A 13,377-nucleotide genomic window follows, 5' to 3' on the forward strand; every position below is an offset into this window, starting at 1 on the left:
ACCTGTGCAAGACCCTGATCAATAAATGGAAGGGGCCACCTTGAAACGGGTACCCTTTTGTTTAATTCTTGTTGATCTGCATACAAGTGGCATTGGGTTTTGTATTCCATAAATATATTTTTCTCAATTGGTCTTTTTCTTTACTTGTGCAAGCATCTGCAGCTTCAACTTGCTCCTCTACCATTTTAGAGAACTCTGGCAAGTCCTCCAAAGGAGGAACCTCTGTACTTTCCTCTAATTGCTTGCCAGTGCCTCTTTGGAGGGTCACTAGGCACCCCTACCACTTGGTGGCCACAACTGTTAGATTCTCTGTGCTGCCCACTGAGCCCTTTACTGATCGCCTTACACTAAAATTCTCAACCGCTTTGCGAAAACACTCTGCTATACAAATTCCTTTCGAGCCCATATGTTCTGGGGTTTTTTCTTTGTACCTTACATTTCATCCTCTTTGTTTGCTGCAATGGCCTCTGCCCTGGTTCCAGTGTCCCAAGCCTTACACAGATATATTTTGGGAAATGCATTTGGTGATTATCAATCTCCCATGAACTTGCATTGGGTCATTTTTTAAACATTCTTTTAATGAATTTGGTAACATTTAGTGCTAAAGAGGAGCTGTTCTGTTGATTTTTGCTGCAGAAAGTGGGTTGGATTTTCTGCTTTCACAACTTATGTCTTCTGTTTCAGATCTCTGCTCAAGTGAAGCATGCATGGTATTGCCCTTCCACAGCCTACTCCACATCCTCTGTGGTGAGTACCTTACTTCTTTCTGCTCTAACATCTGGATGTACTCTCTACTCACGCCTCTTACTCTGAATTCTTATCTCCCAGCTCATATTCGTTTGATGCCATTTACATACTTGTAAGCATCAGTTCATACTCATCACTAGCTCCCCCTTGGCCATTTCAGGTGCCATCTCCTACCTTGTCCTGCTTTGCAGCCCCAGCTCATACCCTCTACCCCGACTTGTAAATTATCTTTCTCTAGCCTGCAAGCAGATCTTTTCTAGCACTGGCTTGTGCTCTTTGACACTGACATGTACTCTGTCCTGGTTGTTGCCAGCTCATACTCTTTCCTGCTCTTTACCACCACTGCTATCCTAAGTCCATTCTAAAGCAGTGGTCTATGCCTTGTCTGACTTGAGTAATTCAGTACCCACGTGCCTGTGCCCCAGCCATACTCTGCCTCCATTACCCCTGTTAGTTAACACTGAAATGCAGAACTTTGACTGGGCCGTTCCTTCTTTATTAATGTTGTTGGCTCTGGACCATACCTTGGATCTATGTTTTCTGCACACATACCTTGGGGCAGTACTTATTGACCATGTCTGACCTCAGAGCAAGGTATGCAGCCCACGGAAGAAAGTTAACAATGTCATTTTCCATGCAGCCAACAACGAAGCTTCTGATCGAAGGGAAGTTTGTTGACTCCAAGACCTCAGAATGGATAGACATCCACAACCCGGTGAGTGATGCAACTAAGCACTGTGGTGTTGTGGCCTGGAGTTCCAATGCCTTGCTGTGTAATGTCTGTTGTGCATCTGCATGCTGTGTGAATGTGCTTGTTTTTCGGCTTCATTGTGAGATGTGACCTGACCTCGCTTGGCAGTGAGAGAATTGTTCTTTGTGTGTTCGTGTGCAGACCAGTCTTTCACTGTATTGTCAGGTCTGTGTGCTCAGCTAACAGCAGTACTCATTGCAGTAGGCATACTGATGAGGGCATAATGTCTTAGCTTTACGTTTTTGTCCTCGCAGGGGATTGCTTGAGCACTGGTCTCAGAGTGAGTTGCCAGAACAGGAGAGTCAGTTCTTCTCCTAATTTTGGTTCTTGTTGTGTAGATCTACATTTTATCCATGTTCCCACCCTTTAGGCTACAAACGAGGTGATTGGCAGAGTTCCAAAAGCCACACGGAGCGAGATGGAGGCTGCTGTTAACGCCTGCCAGCGAGCCTTTGCATCATGGTCCGAGACTTCTATTCTAAGCCGCCAGCAAATCTTCCTGCGCTACCAGCAGCTCATTAAGGATAACTTGGTATGAGCAGCAGCACCTTCCACCCTGTCCTCATCTCAAGTATTCATATCTTCTTACGTTTTGCATTGGTGGTGGCATTGCTCAACTGTTTACGTGTTCTTTGATTTTGTAGAAAGAAATCTCGAAGATAATCACCCTGGAACAGGGGAAGACCCTGGCTGATGCAGAGGGAGATGTGTTCCGTGGCCTTCGTAAGTTGCTTTTTTGGCATGCAAGAGGTTAAGAGCTTACTGGGCAATTTGGGGTAATTCGTTTATTGGGAATCCTATGCTTGGATGCATACCACCTGTTGGGGTCTGCACATTTATATTTCTTGACTTTTCTAATGTAGTTCTCGATTGCAGTGGCTGCCCAGGAACCCCTTTTTTCTGCTGATACAGGTATTTCAGACCTCTGCAACAATGCAGCTTGTTTAAAGGTCCAGTTACGAAAGCCACTTTTTATCTGTGTGTATATAAAAGGGAAATGTGTGTGTCTGTTCGAAATGTTCAGCATACTTCCCGACATGCTACAAGCCTGAAATGTGGCATGTGTAGGTTCATGGTGTAGACCATGTAGCAAGTATAAAATATATATGTAATTTTTTTTTGGGCGGTCTGCAATGCTTAGCCCTGCCATATGGCTCTTAGAACCGTAGTTCTATTTTCATTGTTCCTAAAGCTCAGCAGTTCATTGTTCCTGAACTTCCAACACTATCTGCATTTTAGCTGACATTGGCGGCACTCACTTTTGCAGTCTTGCGGGTGACCGGAAATGGTACATGTCTCTTCAGTAGTGTTCGCAATGACGTTGTCTGTCATATTGTGTCGAATCTCATGATTACAGAAACTTAATTTCCCACGGAAGTTGATGAATGCATGCCATCTTCACAATATGAAGCTTGCATGCTTCCGCCGTACACGTGCAGGTATGGCACTTCAAGCTTACATGCTTCAGTCCTGCACTTATGTTGAGGTTGCGTCTGCCTCGGCTGTAGATCGGGACACCAATAATGTTGCTGCGCTATCTCAACGCTCCAACTCAAAGCAGCTGGAACCAATTTACGGTATTCATGCTTCTCTCATGGTTGGCTTTATGTGGCTTGCTCCAGAGTTGGAAACAAATACAATTCGTTCACACTAGCTCCTACAGGAAAGACTAGCAATTCTGTCAACAAAGAAGCATTGGTTTAGTTCATTAAATTAACTTCAAACTAGAACTGAAGTAGGAATTACTGTGCGAAGCACATGTACACCTGCTAGTAGTCCATATGTTGAACTCCCCTGTTGTTGAAGATCAGGCAGAAATCGCCAGTGATTAATGCCCTTTTACTAGTTATTCTCTGGGAAATATAGAGTGTACCATTAGCTGGGACTTTTTGCCTGCACCCCTTACTCTGATGCTTCTCTACGTAATAGTTGTAGCCCTCTGTTCCTTGTCTATTACGAGGCAAAACCCTTTGTCAAATCTGAACTTTATACACAGCCCTGCCCTCTTGCAACACATACTGCTGTACTTTCGGCTTTATTTTCTTGTATGTTTCATTTAGAATTATTTCAGAGACTTCCCTTGAATTCGGTTTCTCCAGTAATCTTTTGGATGTGATCCCTTTTTTTTTTTATTATTTTTTTTTTTTAAACCATTCTTAAGTACATTGTTGACCTTGAGGTTTCATCTCTGGGTTGTTGGATTGCGGATGTGGTCAGTCATCTGTGTGATGTAACCTGTAGTGGTAATAAGCAGCTCTAAGAGGTCTTGTATTTAGTATTGTGCGAGTGGCTCTGTACATGTAGTTCTTGGTTTGAACACCGGTCTCTGGTGTGTCAAAAGATTCTCGTGTCATTGAAAATTGGAGGAAGTTTGTCCTAAGTGCTTAATTGATATGGGTAAATTAGTGTAGAGTATTTACCACTCCTCGGTTGATTTTAAATGTCAGAAGAAGGGGCCTGGGGTGTCCATTACGAGTTGTAGTAGGTTGCAGCTTAGAACTCGGTTCCTCCTTGCCATCCTCTATCATTGCCTTTGGGAACCCCGGTGGTTAAGTCGCCGCCAAAGAGCAAATGGAACTCTGCCAGGTTTCTTCTATTCCTGTTAATTTCTCTTCCCTATTCCCTCAAAGGCCCACATTTGCTATACAGTCACCAAGGGAGGGATGAGAACAAGTCTTTTCTTCCTGCTGGCATCCCGCCGAAGGACTGTCGATGGTAAGCAATGTAGGTTTTAACAATGTAATATCGTCCAACACACAATGCACCTATGCAACTATTTGTCCCGGCCGGAGGGCTCTGGTGAATTTTCCTTTCTGGCCCTTTGTTAATAGGCCTAAATGGAAAGTAATTCCACCGGTCATTGGGTGGATTTAGATGAAAATCATGCTGTTTATTATGCACAAGTGTTTGGCCAAGCGCATGATTGCAAACACTTAGGTGCTGTGCTTAAGTTTATGTATGTTTGACAGACTTCAGGATCACAGCATGCGTACTGCAGCGTATGGGCTTGAGCGCTTGTCTCTTCAGCAGCATGAGAGCAGAGTTCAAACCTAGCCTTCAAATCCCTAATGGCCAGCAATCACCATTTTTGATTCACATGTGTGGATTAAAGCAAAATATTAACAATTTAACTGAACTATTATTTAACTGAACTATTATCTATGGATGCAATTAACCTCATGGCTTGGTAGCTATGGGGTGGATCTGTACGCTTCTTCTGTTCTGTACCAGGAGACATCGCAGTTCGGATCCAACAATGAGTGCCGTTTCATTTTCCCTCGCTATGGTGTCCCACTTTTTAATCGTGTCAAGATTCTTTTTTTTTTAAATGCTGCTTTTTTGATGCGCCTCTTTTGTGACAATGTTTAATTTATTTGAATTAAGTAGGACTTGCACATCATTGGGCAGATGTTGTCCTCGAAGCAATTTGTGTCTTACCTTGGTAACCAAGATGATCTGAGGGAATTGGTCTTTGTGACATAACCCTCTTGTCGATTTCTTGACATCCTGTTGTAATACTAATGCTGGCTTTGTTTATGGTAGTTTCGCAAGACATTTGCTGGGGTCCATGTTAAAAATGTCTTCTCAGTGGTCATTGAAAGGAATGGGGTCGCAACAAATGTGTTCAATATCTTTATGGCTGCATAATTGATTCAATAAAAGAAATGTGTTCTATATATGTAGTCACTTTGGAACTGTTTTGGTGGAGAAGGTGATGGTGGAGAAGAGGGGAGAGGGAGTTCAAGGAAGTGTGGTGGAGTTTTTGGACATACTGTTTGCCTGACCATCATGTTGGAAAGGGAAGAGGCGGGGGTCGGGACAAAAGGAGAAACTGTAAAAGAGGAGTTGGATTCTCCCTAAAATAGGTACACGTGGAAAACAATATGGGGGAACAGTCGTCATAAGAAAAGAACAGACCTTTATGAACACTTGAGTGGAGCTCAAACTGAGATAGTGCCTTGCTGTCGCGCTCTATTTAAATCATTTTTTGAAATAATTATATGGAAGTCGTACATAATTATGTGCTTCATATCAATAAAGGTGTACACATGAATCTGTGAGTGCACGGGGATGATGGCTGAAGGTGTGCAGGTGAGCACAGTGCGAGGAGCACTGTTCTAGATATTTATGGAATCTGTGGTTGAAGACCTACGAGACGGGAAATGCTGAGGTGTACAGTAGAAATCATGTGCCGGGTGTCTAGAAGACAAAGTGTGCAGGTGAGAACATTGTGAGGCTGTTGGGCAGAATTGTTCACAACCCTTGGGTGAGGGCTGTAACTATGTAACCTGAAGGTAGAGCATGAAAGGGTGTCGAAGAAGGAATCTGACCCACAGGTGGCATGATTTTGGTTCTAGAGTTTTATTTTGTAGAATAATAAAAGATCCTCACTATCCTTAACGTCTAAGAGGGATTTCCCTGCCTCAAAACTAAAACTAAATGGTCAGATTGTCCGTCAAAGTAATTTCCACCGTCCTGTGTCACAACCTACTTCTATCACTCACACTACAACTAAAAGGTAAACTAACAAGCGTGCCTTCTTTAGGATGAGTAGTTCCCTTCTCCAGCTTCTTTGATAGTGTTCAGAAAGACTGTTTTCTTCCAACAAAAGTACCAGGGGCTAATGTTGCCTTTCCTCTGGCTTGTAGGTTTCAGCCAGTAACTTTACACAATGTCATGCCCAAGAAATTGACTTACTTCTCCTGTTATGGTGCTGCACAACTTCAGCAAAACCAGGGGGAAGGACTCCCTTCCCCAGGTGTCTCTCTGGTCCGGACCAAGCGAATGCTTCCCTTCTCTTGGTATGACTTTGCAGAGTTCAACAGGAAGCGGGACACCGGAGGGGAGAAGGGGGAGGTGGGATGGGGGGGTAACAGCTTCCCTAATTCTTATGAAGTCCAACCTTAAGATGGTTTGGGCCCTTGTGCCCAAAACTCACAAGTTCCAAAGCAAATACTTCCTTAGGTAAGTTCTTAAAGAACAGTGCCAGTATGTATGATTTAATGGAAAGAGTTTCAAAGTTGGATAAAAGTTCAAGTAATGTTCTTGGGAGTCCTCCACTCAATCCAAACCACTAGGATAAGCGTAGGGAAGGCAACTTCACCCAGGTTCTACCACCAACTGTCAGGTATGAGTGTGTTGGGGTCCGGACTCTAATCCTAGTTACCCTATTGGGTGACGGGAGGAGAAGGCAACAGCTAAGTAGACCTATGCCCTGGCTTGGAGTTGTGTGGATACCATGGTTGGCGGTTACAGACTTTATTCCAGGCTTGTACTTTTTCTTCTTACTTAAAGGGTCATCTAGACAAGAGATACTTTTGTTTCACAGGATTTAATTTCTGTCTGTAGCGGTGCGCAGGCATCTGTTCCAGACAGCTTTCAGTTGAAGACCCAAACGAAGACCAGGGGAGAGTTCTGTGGGAGAGATGGCCACAGGACATCTCAAGGACATCAAGACTGTCTCCAACAAAGGCCACAACAGTCGGGCAGTGATGGGTGATAGTACACCTGAATGTGACGGGTATGCCCAAACTTTGGTCCTGTGCCTGCTGGGCCTAGAGACCCAAGCTACTCCTCACTGAGGCCCAAGAAGGCTGAAACATATTTGGAGGGGGATGTTAGGGAGAATTCTCAAATATGCTAATTCCCTCCACCATAGAGACCCGTAGCAACTTTGCTGGATTTTGAGGACTTGATTTTTTTTTTTTACCTGGAGAGAGTGAGACCCTTTTTCCCACTCTCTCGTATTTTAATGTCATTTTATACACTGTTTCTTTTTGGTTATGGAGTCTAACCAACTCTTCAGTGCAGTGCCACAGGGAAGTCTTCCAGATTTCCCAAGGTTTAAATACCTTCTCTGGGGCAGAGCATGTAGCACCAAGAACTGCATCCTCCACTCATATCGAACCCTTGCACAGTCTATTGTGTAGAGCAGAGAATGTTTTTGAAATTTTGAAAGTAACGAGCAAGTCATTATGGGAAACATGTAGAAGACTTTGCTGTTTGGGACAGCCCACTCTCTGCCTAAATTTTACAAAAATGACTACTGATTTCTGCCACACGAATAAAAGGATGCATTCTGGTGCTTTCTGCCGCTTTAATACATTTTTCAAATGTGTCCAGCAGTTTAGGCTGTGTATTTGTTACAAATAACTGCATTGTTCCCTATGGGAAAACCAATGTAAAAAATATTTTTGGGACGCTTTGTCGCAAAACAGTCCAATGGTTAAAAGCTATAAACATTCTAGTTTTTTTTTTTTGCCCCAAGAAAAAGTATGTGATGGTTTCATGCTGAGCATCAGATGTGCCTGTTATTAGCCATGGAATTTTCAAGTGATCGTAGGTTTCACCTGAACTATAGGTGACTTGAGTTGACGTAGTAAATGTAGCATTTGCTTATACATAGAGATCTGTACAGATGTCAGTCTCTAGTTCAGTAACACAGATCGAAGTAGGAAAGGCATATGCCACATGTAAGTGTGTCTTGACTAGGAGTCACAGCCAGTAGGCTGGTCGTTAATATATTAAGAATCTGCATATCAAATTGTAACCATGGAAAGAACAAATTACCCTTATGATGCACCCATGCTGGATGTTCCTTCCAGATGCCTCATTTTAGATAGCTACATCCATATCCTGCTTTACGGTGTCAGAATTTTGTTTTTGATAGAGCGCTGTACAGCATCGAGTCCATGTCCTTCGACAGCTACCATTCTCGCGTCTGTGATGTTGATGGTATAAATAGCACGCCCTTTTTGTCAGTTTGTTTGTTTTTACTCTCTACACAGCCGACTTGAGGATTAAATAACCCACATGGGTGAAGTCTTTTCACCCACAATTTGAGGGATAGGCTGGGAGGGTGATGAGGAATCTGTGGGAGGAACATCCAGTAGAAAGTACATTACCAGTGGTTAGTAATTTGTTGATTGTGTCCTATCACAGATTCTTGATCTTAGATACTCCCATAGCAGTTTTGTAGATGTAGGTGGGAGAAGTGTAATTTTTGTTTAATCGTCTGATTATTGATTGATATTGTACAGAACTGCTCTTTGAAATCCAGTGTCCTGACCTGGCAGTGTCCAAGCAGTAATGCTTTCAGAGTGTGGAGTGAGGCCCAAGTTGCGGCATTTCAAATATCCTTCACTGTAACACCTTTTTGGAGAGCCAAACAGGTTGCCACTCCCCTGGTGGAATGGGCTCCTAGATTTTATGGGACCGCTTTTCCCGCAATGGAGTAGCACTCTGAAATGCAAAGAATGATCCAACATGGTCACAGCTCGGCCTAGCCTATGACCGGTATAACCAATAAGCAGTTTACCATCCTAAAATATAGAAGCTTTAGAGCCCTTTTCAGGTCAAGCCTGTGTAACCTCACATCCTTGAAGGGTGAGGATATGTATAAAAAGCTGGTAAATGTGTCTGGATGGCTGGATACCAGGTTCAAATCCCAGGAAAGGTACAGATGGGGAAGGTATTTGTAAATCCTTTGAGGATGGTAATCTGCTGCATCCTAAAGTAAGAGCCTTGCTCTGGCGTGCTTTTAGAAATGGATAATGTTGCCAGGTATTCTTTGACGGTAGCTACCTGCAGCCCCTGACTGGCTAGGTGCAGCATAAAATAAAGCACTGCAGTTGTATTGCAAGTGAACGTATCAATCTCTTTAGCTCTACACCAGCTGCAAAACATATTTCAATGGTAGCGGTAAAGTGCTTTTGTCGCTTGTCTTCTGGCCGAAAGCAATACCTCAGCACATCTTCGATCTTAACCTCTCCAAAACCAGGTTGATTTCTGATTCGTTGGTGAAGAAGACTGCCACCCTCTTCAGCTATGGGGATGCCTATATGGAGGGCAGATGGACATGTCTAAAAGGTCTGGGTACCACGTCCTGCCGGCCCAATCAAGATCATGGCCTTCCCAAATTTCCTCAACCTCCTAATGACATGAGGAATGGCGGTGACTGGTGGGAATTCCATGTCCACTACAAACTGGTCCCCTGGAGCTCCTCTGAGGAAATTCCCTTGAGCAGAACAGGTCACATTTCCAGTTGATACTGGATGCAAATGGGTCCACTTGAGGGGTTCCCCAAAGGGCAAAGATCTCTCAAAGGACTTCTCGAGTTAACTCCCAATTGTGGGCGATTGTTCTGACTGCTCAAAGCTTCCGCTGTCGTATTCTCTTCTCTGGCTAGGTGAGCAGCCAATGGAGGGATACTGTTCTGTAGTGCCCAACACAAGAGCTACTTTGCTTCCCTGCACAGTGGTAGTGACCCCACACCACCTCTTTTGTTGAGGCAATGCATGGCCACTGTGTCTTGTCATTATCGGGAGGTTCTTCCCTTGTACGGAAGGCAAGAAAGCCAAAGCACAACAGTGGTTGTTCCTAATAAGTCAATTAGGAACTCCCGTCCCCTGCACACTATCTACTGTCTGAACATCAGACCAAACATTCAAATGGGTAGTCAATAATTCATATAAACCATTTGGTATAGTTTCAAACATAAGCAACAATTTGATATGCGGGATTGTTACATTTTTTCAAATTTTCAGCAAACATAGTATTGCATTATACAAATAAAGCCCAACGCGTTTCGAGTTACAAACTCTTCTTCAGGGGCAATGTAACAATTCTAATTTCTAAAGAGTAAAGATAGAAAAGAACACATCTTAGTATATCATTTCAAACTTCATTTCAATAATCAAACATGTATTTCATTACAAATGAACACATTTTTTAGAGGAGATGAACTAAGCTCCTCTTCTAATCGGAGGAGGTCTCCCCTACTGTAGTGAATCCTTAGGATAAATATGATGATTACTCAATTTTAGATACGCCTAGTGGTCTTCTTACAACAGAATAATAAGTGAGTTTAGCACAGCTCTAACAGGAGGTTGTAATCATTAAAAGAAATTGTAACACTTACCAAAGAGTCTAGAGAGATTACTGTCAAATGGTCTCGGTCTGTACAGTCAGTAGTAAAACGGGGAACGTCACTTACCCCAGCGGCTGGGTGTCTAGATTGAGATAAAGGACTAACGGTGCCAATATTCATCAAGTAAATGATTCCTTGGACATTCCGTCCGATAGTGGAAAAATCCCTAATTGGTAACAAAAAATAAATTTACTCCTAATCAGAATAAAGTGCTCAACCTAGGTAAAAAAGTAGAATGCAAGAAAGTAAGTCTGCACTTACATCCAAAATGGTGTCCTACTGGAAATCCGTAGTACAAAGAAGGGTTCCTAACAGCACAAAGCTGCAAGTAAAGATAGAAAAATGAGTTCTAGCACTATTACTCATTAAGTTGGCCAATGGTCAAAAAAAGGATCCTCAAATACTTACAATATTCGCCTAAGTCCAGGTAATGTAGGAGCCATGGAAGCGCACATCTCGCCATTGGAAGATGTGTTGTTCCCATGTACGCCCTTCATTTATACCCGAAGGCGTAATGGGGTGCATGCGCAGCAGCAAGCGATTGCATGCGCCCGAAGATGGAACAGAATGGCGTCATTGAACTGACGCCATACGCAAGCATGCACGTAGGCGTTAGAGTAGGATAAACAAAATGCTATGAAGTGGCGTCAGACTTGTCGAATCCTTGCGTATGCGTGAAGGGGTGTTTCTGATGTTTGTTAATCTGCTTAGAATCACATGCTGTGCATAGGTCCGACATCCAGTGGTCACTGCGGAGTGTTGCATTTTGTTTTTCGTAGTCGAAAAGGGGACGTCGACAAGGCGTGTCTAACACTATCCCTATAGTGACGTGTGTTGTACCCACAATCCCTCACGCGTCGAAGTCCCTCAGATTGTTTTTTTCCGCCCAGCTTATGGTCGCCTTACGCGGAGTTCCTAGAGAGACATTGCAAAACACTTACTACGGACCTTGGTCCTTAATTTATACTTATTGTTAAAGATCCCTCCCCTCGACGTTAGCTGTGAAGCTGTTAATCCGCCGAGCAAGTTTTCGACGGAGGGGAAGAGACCGAGGAGATCCTTCGGCGCTGCTGAACACTTGGCCAGGCCTCGCCTGCCAACATACAGTAGGGAGAGTGGGGGGTTCGAACTTTTATCTTCTCGTCGAGAATGTCTTTCTTTCTCCCCTATCTTTCCCTTGGGGTTGTTATCACCAGTTTTTATTGCCTCAGCTATGGAGAGGACACCTTTTAAGTTTTGCCCACGCTGTAGGGGCAAATACACTTGGAAGGACAAACACAAGCTCTGTTATCGTTGCTTGCCCCTCGATCATAAAGAGGACAGCTGCGCGGCCTGTAAGCTCTTGAAACCAAGAACTCTTAAAGAACGAAAAGTTTATCCCCTTCGGCAATGTTTTTTGTCGCCTGGGGAAATTACGTTCCATAATGTATAGGTGTATTTTACCAGAGAACAAGATTCATTAATGGCTTTCATTGCCTCCAGCCGAGAATACCCTCTTAGCCAGCACGTTGTATTTTTTTAATCATACCTATCTGGTGTGGATGGTCCGTTAAGCGGCAGCCTTGTGAGGTGGAAGTAGTCCTGCACCACAATATCTGAAGGGTGCCTGGAGAGGCAGTCGGGTCAACAGAAGGCCTGTGCTTTACCAACTCCTTGTTTACAGCAGGAGTGGTGTCTGATTTCTGCCAGTTTTCAAGAATTGGCTTTTTAAGTGCTGTATGGAAGGGCAGCGTGGGCTCCTTGGGAGGGTCTCTGTCAAAAATGTCTGTAAGGTCATCCTGTTTAATGTCCTTGGCAGGCACCCCCAACCCAAATACTCAATCAGCCTATTTGTGACCCTTTTATAGGCTGCATTAGAACACACTAGCGGGTGTTTAGCAATGTTGAGTGGTCAATCTGCGACCTATACGAACTGGTATATAGCCTGCAGATTGATTACAGCCCGCAAATTGGGTTGTAATTACTTACACCCGTGCCGGCAACTCTGCCGGACAAACGTATGTGAACACTTTCACATACATCAAAGCAAGCAGCGTTGAAGCTGCTTGCTTTGGTGTATATGAAGGTGTTCCTATACACCACACTAGTGTACATGAACACTTTTACATACACAAATGTAAGTGGCTTCAACTTTGTATTGTGCAACGTTGCAGCTACTTACTTTTGTGTGTATGAAAGTGTTTATATACACCCGTGTTCGCAGAAGCATTTTTGTATAACGAATCTCGTTACTTTACAAAAATGCTGCTGGGATTTCAGGATTGCGCCCGTTATGACAAAAACGGGTGCAATCCTGAAGGTGCACTGTCGTGCACTACGAGGACACCCAAGCCCACTTCAAAATACTGGTGGAGCCTGGGCATCCTGATTTGGCATAGTGAATCCTGCTCTTTAGCAAATTCACTGCGCAAAGTTCAGAATCGGGGCCCTGAGGGTGTTCTAATAGCCTTATAGACCTGCAGCTCGGGACGTACCGGAGTATGGTCCCTCATACCTTGTCAAAAGCCCTTGCTTTGCTCGATCCATTAACTCAGTCTTCAGGGCCCATAACGCCCGGTACGGCCCTCGCTGCATGTCTATAAAGCTATATTAGGTTGAGGCTGTATGTCTGTAGTGTCAAATTCCACCTCAGGAGATGTATCCAGAGCACTGGCTTCTTTCAGGCAAGTGGCTAGGTCTTCATGCTGGGATTGGTCCAAGGCCAACTCTTCTGGAACATTGGGAGTTCCAAAACGTTCATGCCCGAAAGGTACAACATCCACTTATTCCTCTTCGAAGATGGACCCACCCAAAGGACTTGTAGAATCCGTCTTGGATTTTGGTTTAAAATTAATCTGAGGTCGACATCGAAGAGCCATTCGACTTCTTCAAGGAGGAAGCCATGGAAGCTTTTTGCTTCGATGAAGTCTCTGTGAGGCGACATCCGTGAGGTCTTCAGACTCTGACTAGT

General features: G+C 43.9%; 1 protein-coding gene across 1 annotated transcript in view; it reads left to right on the forward strand.

Annotated features, from left to right (window-relative positions):
- Positions 1–13,377, forward strand: part of ALDH6A1 (aldehyde dehydrogenase 6 family member A1) — a 164,376-nt gene that overhangs the window by 54,419 nt on the left and 96,580 nt on the right. The window contains exons 2-5 of the mRNA XM_069637641.1: positions 685–747; positions 1,388–1,462; positions 1,869–2,030; positions 2,143–2,221. Of these exons, the coding sequence (XP_069493742.1) occupies positions 685–747; positions 1,388–1,462; positions 1,869–2,030; positions 2,143–2,221 (379 nt within the window). The remainder of the gene's footprint in view (positions 1–684; positions 748–1,387; positions 1,463–1,868; positions 2,031–2,142; positions 2,222–13,377) is intronic.

This window comes from Ambystoma mexicanum, chromosome 14 (assembly GCF_040938575.1).
Source record: "Ambystoma mexicanum isolate Mex_15411 chromosome 14, UKY_AmexF1_1, whole genome shotgun sequence".
Lineage (NCBI taxonomy): Eukaryota > Metazoa > Chordata > Amphibia > Caudata > Ambystomatidae > Ambystoma > Ambystoma mexicanum.